At 39.3% G+C, this 16707-nt stretch overlaps 2 protein-coding genes across 2 annotated transcripts; both read left to right on the top strand.

Moving 5' to 3' along the window:
* Positions 1–375: 375 nt before the first annotated feature.
* On the top strand, positions 376–1431 carry LOC103953566 (fasciclin-like arabinogalactan protein 14). The gene has a single exon (XM_009365324.3). The coding sequence runs from the start codon at positions 466–468 to the stop codon at positions 1252–1254; it is 789 nt and encodes a 262-aa protein (XP_009363599.1). The 5' UTR covers positions 376–465; the 3' UTR covers positions 1255–1431.
* A 5655-nt stretch (positions 1432–7086) lies between these two features.
* Positions 7087–8640, top strand: LOC103953567 (fasciclin-like arabinogalactan protein 14). The gene has a single exon (XM_009365325.3). It carries the CDS (start codon positions 7483–7485, stop codon positions 8356–8358), a length of 876 nt encoding a protein of 291 aa, XP_009363600.2. The 5' UTR covers positions 7087–7482; the 3' UTR covers positions 8359–8640.
* The last annotated feature ends 8067 nt before the right edge of the window (positions 8641–16707 follow it).

Genomic DNA, 16707 nt, shown 5'->3' with positions numbered 1-16707 from the left:
ATCAACTGAATGTTTCTGAAAAGAAATACAAGTGTAACTTATAAAAAGTTGATTGCTTATTTCTTAACTTAGGCGAATGTCAATCTGCACGTGATTCACCCGTGACTCCGTGTATACATTTTTCTTTTATCATTAATGCATTTTAAGAGTAAACGAATGCCATGTTATGTGTGTGATTTCCACGTGATTGTTTGGTATCTTTTCTTCTATCCTTTTTATTTTTTCATAATATTTTGTTGAATATGCCTAATTAACCAGTCAAAACTTCGGCTTTTTTTTTTGTATGGCAAAGAGAAATTCACTCCCACCCTTTAGGCTCCACCATCCAAATTTTCCGTCTAATTATCCAATAAATCTCTGTATATAAAGCTCCCAAATCCCCACTTCACAAACCAGGGCTTGAAAATAAAAATAAAACATTGCTTCCAAAGCAAGAAATAAGGCAAAGCAAGATAAACAATAAAGATGGAGAACGCAAAGGACTCCGTCATCCTCTGCCTTGCCTTCTTCCTTGTCTTCTCTTCGGCTTCGGCCTTTGACATCGTCAAGCTTCTCGAGAAGCAGTCGGATTTCAGCAGCTTCACCAACTATCTCAAGGAGACCAAGCTCGGAGACGAGATCAACAAGCGCAGCACCATCACAGTGTTGGCAGTGGACAATGGAGGCATCTCAAGCATCTCCGGAAAATCCCAAGATGTGATCAAGAAGATCCTGAGCGCACACGTGGTTTTGGATTACTATGACCAGAAGAAACTGACCAATTTAGTTACTTCCAGCAAGGTGTCAACCCTAACCACAATGCTCCAGTCCACTGGCCAGGCCAAGGACCAGCAAGGGTTCATCAACCTCGGAAAGATAGACGAGGGAGGGCTTGCTTTCGGGTCAGCTGTCAAGGGCAGCAAGCTCAACGCCAAGCTCGTGAAATCCGTTGTCTCTCAGCCCTTCAACATTTCAGTTCTTCAAATCTCAAATGTGATTGAAATTCCTGACATTTCTGCTGCCTCGAGCCCTGCCAGCTCACCAAAGTCCTCTGCCTCACCAGCTCCTTCTCCATCAAAGAAATCATCCTCTGATGCTCCCAGTCCTTCCTCCGAGGTTTCATCCCCACCTGTTTCTGGTGATGCTTCATCTGCATCCTCACCATCTGCTGATGCACCAGCCGGATCATCAAGCTCTACCACTGGTTCACGCCGTGAGATGGCTGTTGGCGCCGGAGTGGTGATCATGAGCTTGGCTTCCCTTTTGTTTGCTTAAGTAGTCGTCAATCATTGAGGAAATGAAAAAAAAAAAAAAAGAGAGAGAACGTAGGATCGAAAAATATTTATCTTAAAGAGTTCGCAATAGTGGTTTTGCGTGGCAAATGTATGGAACATATATTCATGTAAGAAGCTGTTGTTTTCCTTTTATTATGCATCAGATACCCTTTAAGTACATCTTTTCATGTGATATTTTCGAATCTCGGTTTCGGTATTCACAAAACCAATATACAAAATAACGAGGAATAACAAACATACTACTAAAACTATGAGTCTTCACAATAACACGAGCTTCTGTCCAATTAATTGGATGGGAATGGCGATGGGAATTGGGATTAGGGAGTGGCTCCTCAGGGATTAATGAAATGAATAAAGGGAATAGAGCACAAATACGAGGAAGCAAAGTACAGCAATAGTCACAATTGTACGTAGTCAGAGCGGTCTTTCTCTCAGCAAGCCTGGATATTTCCATATATGTCTGAGAGCTGCCCAACCAAGTAGAAGTTAGGGTTGCTGCCGTTTGGAATTTGCTTTTGCCGCTTACCCAACTTTATCAAGTCACTTTTCTTCTTCAAATTTCTTCTCCTCAACTTAACAATAAAACGTTGCTTTTGCTTCTTAAAGGCATCAGACAAGGGCGAGAGGATGAGTCCAAGGACAAAGACACCGATCAAAAAGGTACAACCAATTTACGAGACACTGCTTGCAGCTCTTTTCAGATTGTTTCCATACGTAACCACTCTTGTTTCTTAATATGATTAATTCATATGAAATATGTTATAGGATTGTTTATTCTTTATGTCCTAATTAATTAGGTGTAACTTATATTTTTCCATATCAATTAAATTTTTCGTACCAACTAAATTTAAAAAAAAAAGCATGAAAATAATAAAGAATGAGGAGGAAGAGAAGGGAGAATCAATGTTAGTAAGGTCTTGGTGTTGCGCAGATTAAGTTACGTGATAAGTATACATATTCTGTCACATCCCGGCCTGGGATCCATCATATTCCAAGCCCACTCCATCATCGTAGCACAATATTGTCCGTTTTAGGTCCCGACCACACTCTCACGGTTTTGTTTCTGGGAACTCACACGAGAACTTCCCCATGGGTCACCCATTATGGAAGTGCTCTCGCACGCTACTCGCTTAACTTCGGAGTTCCCATGGAACCCGAAGCCAGTGAGCTCCCAAAAGGCCTCATGCTGGGTAGGGATGAGAATATACATATAAGGATCACTCCCCTGGGCGATGTGGGATCTTACAATCCACCCCCACTTAGGGGCCCGATGTCCTCGTCGGCACACCACGGCCAGAGTTAGGCTCTAATACCAAACTGACACACCCCTCCAGGTACTTGTAGCATGGTTCTGTATCAACGAGGACATGTGGCACTCCCAGTTTTGGTGGCATATATTGATGGTATAATTATTATCTTTGTTCACTGTACTTGTTTTATGCTCTGTATCACATGTGAAATAGATCCATACCTGCTCACCGCGTAGTTGTGTATATAGGCACTTTTAGATTTAAATTTTTCACACTTCACACATCATCACATTCTATGGTTTCGTCACCTTCCGTGTCACATCCCGGCCTGGGCGGCACCACTTCCCGGGCCCGCTCCACCACCGTAGCACGATATTGTCCGCTTTAGGCCCCGACCACGCCCTCACGGTTTTGTTTCTGGGAACTCACACGAGAACTTCCCGATGGGTCACCCATCCTGGGAATGCTCTCGTGCGCTACTCGCTTAACTTCGGAGTTCCCATGGAACCCGAAGCCAGTGAGCTCCCAAAAGGCCTCGTGCTAGGTAGGGATGGGAATATACATATAAGGATCACTCCCCTGGGCGATGTGGGATGTCACATTCCGGGTGGTGGCCAGCACAGCTCAATTCGAAGTTCTAGTGGACTTTCCGAGTCGGGGTGTGTCATATTCCTTCTTTTTTTTGGAAGGATAAAACACATAAATTGAGTGTATTTTTGCTCAAAACCTCCCCTAACCCTCAATTGGTACCTCCCTCCAAAATTGTGTCACGTGTTTATTTAACTAACCGTAACTACTTTATGCATTTAATTAATATTCATAAAAAAAAAGAAACAATTAAATGATTTATATAATAAAATTACCATTTGTTCCTTCCTCGATATCCTATCAATTAACAATTAATTGATTGAATTATTTTTTTTTAACAAACGATATTATTTACACTAACTGTGGTGAGCTTAGCTTCACAATGTGCTAGTAATAATATAATTCAAATTCACTTTTGGCGAGAATCAAACCTAAGACCTCTTACTTACAAATGAAGAGAAATACCACTATACCTAGTACTAAGTGGCTAATTATCTATCCTATTTTTATTCCTCTCTTCTCGACTATAGCCACTGTTCTAAAAATCCCCATCTATCTTCGCCTAGGAGCTAGGCGGCTGGCCACCGTCCTAATTAGTCCCTAGGCGTTTTGAAAATTAAGAAAGAGTGCTTAGACCTACTTAAGCATCCGCCTAACCCGCCTAAAGCCACCTAAGTCACAACTCCCACTTAGACAGAAAATCAATAACTTTCATTTTACATTTTATTTTTCAATAAAATATAATAAACTTGTTGGATACTATGTTGAACACTCATTGTATGCTTGTTCCCTATGTTTTCAATATATTCTAATACTTTACAATGTGTATGTTATATTGTATGCAATATATATATCTGTTGACTCTAAAAATTACAAAACCTACGTGGCGCGCAGGCAGAGTAACTAATAAGCTAACTACGTCATTCGGTTGAATGCGGGGCGTGCCAACTCGTCGGCCGAGCTTGGTCGAGGAGTAAAGTTGGTTGATGCCACGTTGAGCGCGTCGGTGACTTCTTTATCTTGCGATTGCGACCGAGGAAGGAACCCTTTCGGTCTCTGGGTTCTATAGCCTGAAGACAAGGCTACTAATTCTACGGAGTTCACAAATCGTCGGAGCTTGATTCGGTCACTGTGATTATATTCGTGAGAGTATAAGCACGTTGAATCGAGACCAAACTATATGGACACAGGTACTCAAATGTGATGTATGTCTTGATGGTAAATGTAGTTCGGCCGTCGGAATGCCGAACCCTGAAACTTACTTGCGAGTATCCAATCATAAAATCACTCGGCGTCCAGTGCGCCGAGTAACGCAATTCGTAACACCTGACTATGCCGAGAAGGCTAGCAAGGTGACCTCTACCAACAAGGGTTCGAAAACCCTCCTCGGCTGAGACTTAGATAGGTAATCGGTCGGCTTCGACGCAGTGCTGTTTATCCAAACTGAAGGTGCTTCTCGATCGACTGATTCTGCGGCAGCAGTGCTGTTTATCCAAACTGAAGGTGCTTGCCGGGTGCCTCCACAGTGCTGTTTATCCAAACTGAAGGTATATCGGCAGAAAAAGAAAAGGAAAAAATCTCAAGGTAGTTGAGAGGTTTTGCGCAGGGCAATTGTATGCTGGATTGAAGGTCCTTTTCTGTTGCATGATTTCTTGTATTTATAGCACCCCATTCCTTGAGACCGATTTGCATCCAGATCTGGATTGGGAGTCCTTGTTCCGTTTCAACTTTAACTCGAACAAACCTACTCTCACTGGGATTCTGAACTTTTCCTCTTTTCGAGGCTCTATTCTTTGCCGGTCGAGAATCCTGGTCACACCAGGACTTCCTCGACCTTTTCTATTTATCCGGACAACTTAGGATAGGATTTGACCGACCCTGCCATTTGGCCCGGTATTTATCATTCGGCCCATAGTATTTGTCATAGCCTTGGGCTGAGCACATCCTGCTGCTTGGCCCAACAATATTATTTTGGGCCCAAACAATATCCCAATACAATTATGTGTTTTTTAAGTAAAATAGGCACTTATTGATACAAATATATAACAAATTTACTTAAATCCATCTAGTCTGCCTAGGCCCCAGCTTGCCGTCCGACTAATGTCTAGTGTCTTTTAGAACATTAGCTATAGCACAACTCCACTTTTATAAAAGAGAATAAATCTTCTTCTACACTAAGGGAGAAGGAAGTAAAATAATAACTGATCAACAAAGAAAGGAAGATAAATAAGAACTGATCAACAGAGAAATAAGAAAAATAAGAACTGATCAACAGAGAAAAACTAAATATATTGAAAGTGAAACTTGTGCGTCCAAAATTTAAAGGAAGATAAACCGATGCCATTGCATCAACGAACCAACTGCTTTACCAACAGAAAGGAAGAAAAATAAGAACTGATCCAACAGATAAACTGATGCCATTGCATCAACGACCCAACTGCTTTACCAACAGAAAGGAAGAAAAATAAGATCACTAATCCAATAGCAGCAAAAAAAAAAAAAAAAAAAAAAAACTAATGAAAAGGACTTGAAAAATTTTGAGTTTTAACAATAAGGACAAAATAAAGGGTAAAGTGAATAATATCATGATTGACTTTTTAGTGTAAAAATAAGGTTTTTCGTTAAAGTAAACAGTACCAGAAACTTTTCATTAAAGTTAAAAAAAAAAATAAAAAGGCAAGTTTTGCTGTAGCTGAGAAGAGACAAAGAGGAATAGGATAATAATTCAATTTATTGTTCAATTGATTGGAAATGGTAAGTTTTTTTTTAATTGTTATTCTTTTTCATAAAGATTTAATTAAATCAAATGCATCTAAAAGTGAATTTGAACCGTATTATTATTAATCTTTTATGAGGTTAAACTCACCCTCTCACATTATTGTTATTTGTTAATCCTTTATGAGATTAAGTCTACCCTCCTTTTTAACAATGTTTACATCTTTAGCAAGAATATTAAAAAAGAAATCGGGACCAATAGCGTCTCATAAATAAGAACCACCCTGCAAAGTGGCAAATAGACACGTCGCATGATTTTAAAGGAGAGGTAAATAAATTTAGCCATGGTGGTGTCGTCACTTACGTGGTTACACCACATTACATAAGGTATATGGTAATTTTCCCGTAATAACTATATGAATGAAATTTAGGGCTTACGTACTCATCTTGCATTGAGAATTTGAATTGTGCGAATTTGATAATATATTGAAAAGACTCCATGGAGAATTTGAGGGTGCAAGTGCATGTATGGCAAAAGAAAATGAGTTAAAAATCAAAAACTAATGACAGAGCTATAGAGTACTTGAAGAGTCATCTCGCAAAATAAGAAACCCTATTTCGCCTTTGCATTTGACTTGGTAAAAAATATATATAAATAAGTTCTTATGAATAAGTATACATTTTTTCATGCGATTTTTTTAAAGCTCGGTTTCGGCATCATCAGGGGCGGAGCACACAAACTCGCTTACCCATTCAATTTGACCGCTCGCTCTCTCCCTCCTCAATGTTGCACCGCTCTGAAGCCAGCAACAAGATTAAAAGGTTGGAGAACGGTGAAAGGATCGATGTCTCAAGGTGAAACCTTCATAATATCCAAATTATCATTTTCTCATTAGGATTTAAAAAAAAAAAATTGATTCACACAAAAAAATAAAAACCACGTGACTATGAGTGGTTAGTAAGTTCATTATTTTCAAAATATAATTTAATAAAAAATAATAACAAATAAATAAATAAAATAAAAACAGTAAATAATATATTATAAAAAATGAAAAATATAAAAGAGTTAATTGCTGCACACGTGTGGCAAGTGGCTGCTATTTTGGTAAAGCAATTTAAGTTCTATACTCATAAACTAGTACCTCAACATCTAATACTATACTTTAAGTTTTAATTTCTCGTACTCTAGCTCTACAACATGTAGATCACTAACATCATATAATAATGTTACACGTGGAAACAAAATTTACTGGTCATCAAAAGAAAAGAAGTCAAAACTACGACTATAAATCGATGTAGACTCATTGAGGGAAATGCACTATACCATTAGAGCCACGGGCCCGGACATTACGAGAGTATGTTGAAGTGTATTAAGAATAATGCAATGTTATGCCCTAAATTTGGATTGCTTCTCGTGAGTAAATAAAAAAAAGTTGAGCAAATTTTTTAGGTGCGACTTAGAACTAATCCAAAACGTAATTCGGGCAAATGAGAAATTCACTCCCAACCTTTTGAGTTCTAACATCCTACTTTGTTGTTTGTCTAATTATAGCAATCAAACTCAGTCCCCATATAAATCCCACAAACTCCCTCCCCACAACAAACCAAGCTTTCAACTGAAGCATCGAAGAGAGAAAGAAAAGCAAAGAAGAAAGATGGAACATGGCATCCTCTTCTCCTCCTTCTTCCTTGCCCTCTTCCTCCTCTTCTCCACCTCGTCAGCCTTCAACATCACCAAGATCTTAGAGAAGCAGTCGGACTTCTCCAACTTCAACAGCCTCCTCTCCGAGACAAAGCTAGCTAACGAGATCAACAAACGTAAAACCATCACCGTCCTCGCCGTGGACAATGGCGGCGTTGGAGGCCTCTCCGGAGGATCCTCTGACCTAACCAAGAAAATCCTGAGCGTTCACGTTGTCTTGGATTACTACGACACGGACAAGCTTAAAAAGCTCTTCAAATCAAACAAGTCTGTAACTCTCACCACAATGTTCCAATCAACCGGTCAGGCTCGCCACCAACAAGGTTTCATCACCGTTTCGGTGAAAGACAACCATATCTCATTTGCATCCGCATACAAGGGCAACAATAATGGCGGCAATCACGTCAACCTTGTTAAGTCGGTTGTTTCCCAACCCTACAACATTTCAGTTCTCCAAGTCGGGTCCATCATCGACGTGCCTGACATCGAGAACACCGACTCTTCCCCCGCCCAATCACCAAAGTCTGCCAAGGCTCCCAGCCCCTCGAAGTCCAAGAAAGGAGGTGATGACGGGGCTCCCAGTCCGTCGGAAGACGATGAGTCATCATCTGACAAGGCTCCAGCCCCATCAAAGAAAAAGCATGACAAAGACGACAAAGGCGAAAAATCCTCGCCACCAAAGCCATCTGATGATGACTCGTCGTCAGATAGTGCTCCAGCGCCTGCACCCTCGTCACCTGCTCCATCTGCTGCCTCACGCACTCGTGGGATCGTGGCTGTTGGTGCCGCGGTTCTGTTCATGGGTTTGGCTTCACTTTTGGCAGCTTAAATTTAAAGGCTGTTGAGAGATAAGCGCTTATTTCTTTGACAAAAATTCATCTCGTTTTAAACATCCAAATCAAATTCAAATTTCAAATAGACGGTCAAAATCCAAATGTTTACAATTGTGACATAACACCTAGTTATGTTAATGAATTTAATTACTCACCATAATTCTGGCAAATAAATGCCTTATTATTACAAAAGTATTCACTTTATACCTCTCTTATGATCATCTGTTTCTGTTCTATTTCTTTTATTTGTTTGACAATCATTGTAAGTAAATTATTTTGCATGTATGTATAAGATATATTTTGTTATTACTATACATACGTGTGCGAATAATTTACCTAAATTTTTATGTAAAATATAGGTAATTAATTAATTTTGAATCAAATGGCAACATTCCTTTAGTTGTAGGGGTAACTTATTATTATATATGTGTGTGTGCATGTAGTTTACTTATATTTTCTTTTTGCAAAATATAGGAAATTAATTAATTTTGAACAAACAATATTTTTTTATTGTGTATGTATGTATTATTACATATATTTACTAGGAAATTTTATTGTTATTATATATATGTTGTGCAAAATAATTTACTTATATTTATATGTAAAATATTTGAAATTTTGAATGAAATAAATTTTTTTATATTTGTAGGATATACTAATTTATTTGTTATCATCGTTTGAAAAGAAACCAAAAAATGCTTAATTTTACACAAATATGAAAACAAATATATAAGGAATTAAAGCTCTAATATCATGTAATTTTTGTTATTAGTATGCATTGGAATCATGACCTTTAAATATTTTCTTTTGCAAATCCACATAAGCTATTTGAAAACATTTAATTGAATGAAATAATTAAAAGAAATGTAGATAACAAGTAACAGACTACCACTTAGTACTACGGTCTAGTGGTATTCATCTTCACAAGTAACAGAGTAAAGTCAATGTTATTAGGGTAATTTAGGCATTCAAAAATATAATTTTGTAAACTTGAACTCAATTACGGGTATTTTAGTTGGAGCCTAGTCATTGAGCTTTTGTTAATTATTGATGATGAGGTACCAATCACAATTCACTAAGCTGTCTCCAACGGAAGAATGGGAAAAAACAAAAAAAAAAAAAAAAAAAAACCCAAAATTTGGGTCCAAATCCTCTCTAAGGATGTATTCTGGGGGTGGGAAAAATAGAATTTCGAGTTTGGGGTGGATATTTGGATAGGAATGGGTTCGGTTCCGTTCAATTCGGTTTTTTGCCAAAACTGAAAACCGAACCGAAATTATTGTTCGGTTTGGTTTGATTCAATTTTCTATTGGTTTGTGTTTGGTTCAATTTTTTCCGATTCAGTTTCGGTCCGGTTCGGTTAAATTCAAAGTCCTATTTCAATATAATTGATAAAATAAGCATTCCAATAGAATTAAAGACAATGAAAATAAAAATTTAAAGTCCCATTTCAAATAAAATAAGCATTCCAAATTTCCAATAGAATCAAAGACAAGGAAAATAAACATTCAAAGTTCAATTACAATCAAGTCTTCTAAAGTCCAAAGTTAAATAAACATAAAGTTCAAATCTTCCAAAAGTCCAAAGTTAAATAAACATCAAAGTTCAAATCTTCCAAAAGTCCAAACTTAAAATAAACATCAAAGTTCAAGTCTTCCACACCCAAAATAAACATTCCAAAGTCCAAACTTTAAATAAATATTCAAATTAAAATAAACATTACAACTAAGATCATAAATTCAAGTAAACATTCAAAGTTCCATGCCTTGCACATACTTCTTCAAGTTCTCAAGATCAATGCTCAACCATTTCAAGTTTTGAATGACAATTTGCTCGCTAATGCATGAGCAAAATACTAAAACCCTCCCAAAAAAATCTCAAATTAGAATATATTGAAATATCTCAAATCTTTCTCTAATCTGTAAAGGCCACTATTTGTTGCAGAAAGAAACCCAAAAAATCATATTAATAGAAAATGCAAAGTATGAATCCTTCTCTAATCTTTATCGACAGAAAATGAAAATTAATAATTGGAAATCTGTAAAGGCACTATTTGTTCAATCATAACCAATTTGAACAGAACAGAAAATAAAGCACAAAGAAGTGAGAGTGTGAGACTAACCTTTTGCTGGCGAGACTTGAAACAGCAAGAAGAAGCTGACAGCGAGATGAGAGACTGACGGTGAGGTGTGAGATATTAAGAGTGAGAAGGGTCGCGGGTCACCGCTGGGAATGAGAGACAGAGAGTTTGAGAGAGTGATTGAAAACAGAGAGAAAGAGGAGGCTCAGGCTGTGAGAACTGGAAAATGTGAGAGAGGCATACGCGTGGAGGCCTTAGGGTTACACTTGGGGTAGAACGATGTCGTTTCTAGAATAGGATTATTAATTAATACAATACTTACAAAACCACGTCGTTTTGAAAAACTTCGGTTTAGTTTGGTTTGGTTCAGTTTTTGAACTCTAGAAATCGAAATCGACCTAACTAGATTTGATTCGGTTCGATTCAACAAATTCGGTTCGATTTTTTAAGCCTCGGTTCAATTTTTTGTTCCTTTTTTTTGCGATTTTCGATTTTTTCAATCCACCCTTATATTTGGAGTCTTATCCCCCCTAGAAGGATAAGGTTTCCAGTGGGTCGAGCGCTCCGCACAATTATGCTCCATCACGTGAAACAAGGCTCTACACAACAGCAACAAGATGGCAGAGGAATTCTCTGCAAGCGAGTGCACAGCAAGCAAGGGTTCTACGACCTAGATTGTCATGCCGTTGAGATCCAATGGCTGTAGTACCTTATGGGTTTTGATTCGGATAGCGTGCTAGCTGTTTCTTTTAAACTCCAACCATTCAAATTCAATTTAATCAACTTTAACGGTAATAACCTTATATGTATAAGTGAAAATTTGAAAATACAGGACTAAAGTTTGGGATCTCCCACATTTGGGCTGGAGATAGCCTTCAAGGAAAATTATGGGAATAGGGACATTGGGAGGGCACAAGTTTTGCAAGAAGTTTTGTTTTGGAAAAGCTGGAAAAACAAAAATGTTACTCTTATTACATTTTCGATACCATAATTGTACCACTTTTCTATTAAAAATGTAACTCACATGTTTTTGGTAGACCCTACCTCTATTAGAGAGGTGGTACAAATGTAGTATAAAAATGTGGTAAGAGTAGCATTACTTTAGAAACAAACACAAAAAGATGCTTCATATATATTTTTTTCATAAATTTTTTTTTTTCAAAGAGGGACTTTGTTTCTTAAATGGGAGAGATTTTCAATGCGTTCGGAATATGGGGTAGTACGCCTATGTTACTATACAATTGGAGGAAAGTTTTTTTTTTTTTTTTTTTTTTTCCAAATGTCCCTTCACTGTTATAATGACATATATGGCGTATGTGCCTGTGTTCCAAACACACGTAAAAATCTCTACTTAAATTGGTTGAAGTTGTAAATTAACCCCTATGATGCTGGATTTTTTATATTAATCGATCCTTCTTTTAATTAATAACTGTTTCACATATATTGTCATGGTTAATTTCTCACAAGTCGTAAGTCATCACAAAGACATGGTAAATAACTTTCATGACTAGCCACTCGATACTACGATCTGGTTATATTCCTCTTCGCTTAGAAGTGAGAGGTCTTAGGTTCGAATTTCATGGATAGAGAATTTGCAGCCAAATTAAGATGCCTAATGCGTATCATTGCCGAACTCCCCCTCGTCTAGTGTAAAAATATCGATGTATTCAAAAAGAAAACTTTCATGACTCCATATTACTGACTACTCTGGGGTAACTAGGTGGAAGATGTTAAGAATTTGGCTTTTCGAGTGATTTCACTTCATATTCAACACAACGTCATAACCCTAATTTCAGCATGTTAAACACTTTTACATATTATACATTACAAGGCAAAATCAAAGTTAATAAATCCTCACTATATACACATTGGATCATTAGATATTGATTTTTTTTTCCTGATCCGTTTTTGTTCTACACGTTCTTCATGACTAGATTCGTGGTTATAATTATGATTTAGGATTGTGAATTAAATCTAGGGTTGTGGTTATATTGGGCCATTTGGGCCATGTGGATTAATTTAGGGTTATGGACAAAACAACGACCCTTGAGTTTATCGTAGAATTAAACTTGCTAATCCACCAGCATGCATGCAATTGCAAAAGGTACTTGCCATCGTAAGTTCTTGTAAAACAGTTCTATACACTCATATACATACGTATGTATGTTAAATTTCTTATATTATACAGTCGATATAATTGCTTTTAATTAAGCATCAACTTAAAGTGATTGGCTATAAATTGAATAAGGATGTTAGTAACTTAGCAACTTTCTCACTCATATCTAGGGTTTTCAAACCCAATCTGTAATCATGAAACTCTTATAAATACATGCATCCCACGATTGTTGGGGTATGCATTTGAAGTGAATATTACAAGTGATTAAGTTTTACATGGTATTGAGCCTTTTTCGTCTAACGACATCGATCCTTTCCCTTCTCCTTCCCACGCTCCAATGGCTGAAAACACTATCACCCCTTCCTCCTCCACTTCCAGCCCTACCACCAACCCCACTTCGAATCACCCCTTCCATCCATTCTCTACAGTCGTCAACATCAAACTTGATAGGACCAACTACCCACTGTGGTTGGCCCAAATCCTTCCCATTCTCAAAAGCCGAGATCTGATGGGATATGTTGATGGTACCTTGATTCCACCTTCCAAGTATCTGTCTGGTACGACCACTCTGGACCCTGCGTACAGTGCATGGGTTCAACAGGATCAAATGATCCTCAGTTGGATCAATGGATCTTTGACGGCATCTGTCCTCTCTGTCGTGGCAAGCAAGAGGACTGCTAGGGCCACCTGGGACGCCCTCGAGCAAAGGTATGCTTCCACTTCCCAAAACAGAATTTTGTTTTTACGCAATGAATTATTGCAGACCAAGAAAGGTGATTTGAGTGTGGCGGATTACCTAGATCGCATGAACGCGATCGTTGATAACCTTGCCCTAGCTGGGCAACCAGTGAGTGATGATGAACTTGTCCAGATTGTGTTGAACAATCTCGGTCCTGCCTTCGAAATGACAGTCAGTGCAGCACAAGCCCGTGATTTACCAATCACTTATCCTACCTTGGAGGCTCTTTTGTTAACAACAGAACGTCGCATGGCTGAGCACACTGCTCCGTTGGTGGACTCTGCTCCAGTTAATGCATTTATTGCATCTAGGGGCCGCGGTGGTGGTCGCTTTCGTGGGACTGGAAGAGGTGCGTCTTCGTCCTATCGAGGGAATTCTGTCAACCAACGAGGCACTGGCCCTCGTCCCAACAACAACGCTCGCAACGTCCCATGCAGTGGTGAACGTCTGGGTCCTAATGGCGAGCGGATTGTGTGCCAAATATGTGGCAAACCGGGGCATCCAGCCCTCGATTGTTATCATCGCATGAATACAGCGTTTGAAGGCCGTATTCCAGCAACAAAACTCACTGCGATGGCGTCCTCTCCCATTCCTCTTAACAAACACAAGTCTGGTACCTGGCTGTTGGATACGGGTGCCAATGCTCACATCACTCCGGACATGCAGAATCTGATTAACCCTAAGGAGTACACTGGTAATGACACTATTGGGGGTGTAGGTAATGGTTCTGCCACCTCTATTTCGCATACTGGTTCGACTACATTACATACTCCCACTTGCTCATTTGCTTTGCCTAACATTCTTCACTGTCCCACTGCTTCCCAAAACATTATGTCTGCACATAAATTCACCCTTGACAATGATTGTTACCTACTAATTTTTCCTCACTTTTTCCTTGTCAAGGACCTCAAGACCCGGAAGACGCTTTTCCGAGGGAGATGTGAGAATGGATTATATCCATTTCCATGTGGCACTGGACAATTCAAACATCCAATATCTGCATTTGTAGGACTTCGGTGTTCAGTGAATACATGGCATGCAAGGCTAGGTCACCCTGCCAATAATATTATTAAGTTCTTAATTTCGAATAAATTAGTACCCATTAGTGGTTCTTCAGATGTAAGTTTTTGTGCGTCTTGTCCTTTAGGCAAGAGCACTAAGTTACCTTTCAAAGTTTCTGAGTCAGTTTCTCAATTTCCTTTGCAACTAGTGCATTCTGATGTGTGGTGTTCTCCCATTATTTCGAATGAAGGTTTTCGTTATTACGTTTTGTTTGTGGATGATTACTCTCGCTACTCTTGGATTTTCCCCATGAAAAACAAAAGTGAAGTGTTTCAAATCTTTGTGAAATTTAAAGCCAATGTAGAAAATATGCTTAATTTCAAAATCAAAACCCTTCAGTGTGATGAAGGGGGTGAATATAAAAACCATGACTTTCACAAATTTCTTACTGCCCATGGCATTTCCCAACGTTTTTCGTGTCCTAAACACCCTGAACAAAATGGAATTGCCGAGCGCAAGCATCGACATATTGTTGAAACAAGTATAGTCCTGCTTTCCAAATCTCACATGCCACAAAAATTTTGGTATGATGCCTGCTCCACGGCTACTTACTTGATCAATCGAATGCCAACTAAACTTCTGTCTTTTGCCTCACCTTATGAGAAACTCTTTCAAAAACAACCACACTATGATTTTTTAAAGGTTTTTGGGTGTCGCTGCTTCCCTTGGCTAGTGCCTTATACTCATAATAAGCTTCATCAGAAATCCAAACCGTGTGTCTTCTTAGGGTATTCACTGAACCACCAAGGTTACAAATGCTTGGATCTGTCAACAAGACGCATTTACGTGTCTCGCCATGTCCTATTCGATGAGGACTGTTTCCCCTTTAGGGGACTCACATCTGCCTCTGATAACGTCTCCACTTCAGGTATTCCTCAGTTCTCAGACCTAGTATTAAATTTTGATTGCCCTAGCACCTCTAGTGTCCCTCCCCCTCGAAGCCTTCCTCTGGCCGAGCCATCTCTTACCCAGGATATCCACCCTACCTCAATTCCCCGTGTCCCCGACCTATCTCATCCTGCTCCACCATTTTCTCCTATTGCAGACTCATCATGCCCTCCCCTGCTAGTATCATCTAATATTCCCCCAGCCGCCCCACCATCCAATGAGCAAGTTGGGGTCACTCCTGAAACCTTGATACCTGTCGCTGCCAGTGGTTCCCAACATGTGATTACTACACGCTCCAAGTCCGGAATCCACAAACCCAATCCTAAATATGTTATGCATTTAACTGTTGACAAGTTCCCTGTTGAACCCACGTGTTTCAGTCAAGCTATCAAGTATCAGGAGTGGAGGAATGCCATGGTTCAAGAGTTTAATGCCTTGCAAAAATGTGGGACTTGGACCTTGGTTCCTTATCATTCCAAAATGAATCTGTTGCCTAATAAATGGGTGTTCAAGGTGAAACGACGTGCAGATGGTTCGGTTGAACGCCATAAAGCTCGCCTTGTCGCCAATGGTTTTCATCAACAAGCGGGTGTGGATTACGGTGAGACATTCAGTCCCGTTGTTAAGCATAGTACGATCAGGCTTGTTTTAAGTCTTGCTGTGTCCCATAGATGGCCTGTCAGGCAGTTGGACGTGCAAAATGCGTTTCTGCATGGGTTTCTGACAGAAGACGTCTACATGCGACAACCACGGGGCTTTGTTGATCAACAATTTCCATCTCATGTGTGTAAACTACAACGTAGTATTTACGGGTTAAAACAAGCACCCCGGGCCTGGTTCCAAAGGTTCTCAGATTTTCTGCTCGAACTAGGGTTCCAAGAATCCTCTTGTGACTACAGCTTATTTGTGTTTCGACAACAAGGTGTGTATCTGATCTTGTTAATTTATGTCGACGATATCCTGATTACTGGCAATAGTCCTCATCAAATATCCAGCTTGATTACTCGATTGGGAACGCTGTTCTCTATGAAAGATTTAGGCCCACTTCATTATTTTTTGGGTGTTGAAGTTAAATACAATGGGACTGCTATGCATTTGTGTCAATCAAAATATGCATTAGACTTGCTTTCTCGCACCAACTTCACTGAAGCCAAACCAATCTCCACCCCGGTCCCCTCTGGTCACAAGCTCAGTGCCTATGTGGGGGAATCATATGACAAACCCGACGTGTATCGAAGTGTTGTTGGAGCCCTACAGTACATCACCATCACACGTCCTGATCTGTCCTATGCTGTCAACCAAGTGTGCCAATTCATGCATTCTCCTAAAACTACTCATTGGATGGCTGTCAAACGGATTTTACGGTATTTGAAGGCCACGCACACTCATGGGCTTCTATATAAGCCTGGTTCTACTCAAATCAGTGCATTCTCAGATGCAGACTATGCAGGTAATCCTGA

This window comes from the organism of the source record quoted next, unplaced genomic scaffold (assembly GCF_019419815.1).
Source record: "Pyrus x bretschneideri cultivar Hongxiangsu unplaced genomic scaffold, Pyrus_bretschneideri_v1 Contig1, whole genome shotgun sequence".
Lineage (NCBI taxonomy): Eukaryota > Viridiplantae > Streptophyta > Magnoliopsida > Rosales > Rosaceae > Pyrus > Pyrus x bretschneideri.
Note: the sequence above shows the minus strand (reverse complement) of the source record. Positions and strands in the feature narration are given on the sequence as shown.

Coding starts and splice junctions, on each gene's coding strand:
- LOC103953566 (XM_009365324.3), top strand. CDS start 466: ATGGAGAACGCAAAGGACTCCGTCATCCTCTGCCTTGCCTTCTTCCTT.
- LOC103953567 (XM_009365325.3), top strand. CDS start 7,483: ATGGAACATGGCATCCTCTTCTCCTCCTTCTTCCTTGCCCTCTTCCTC.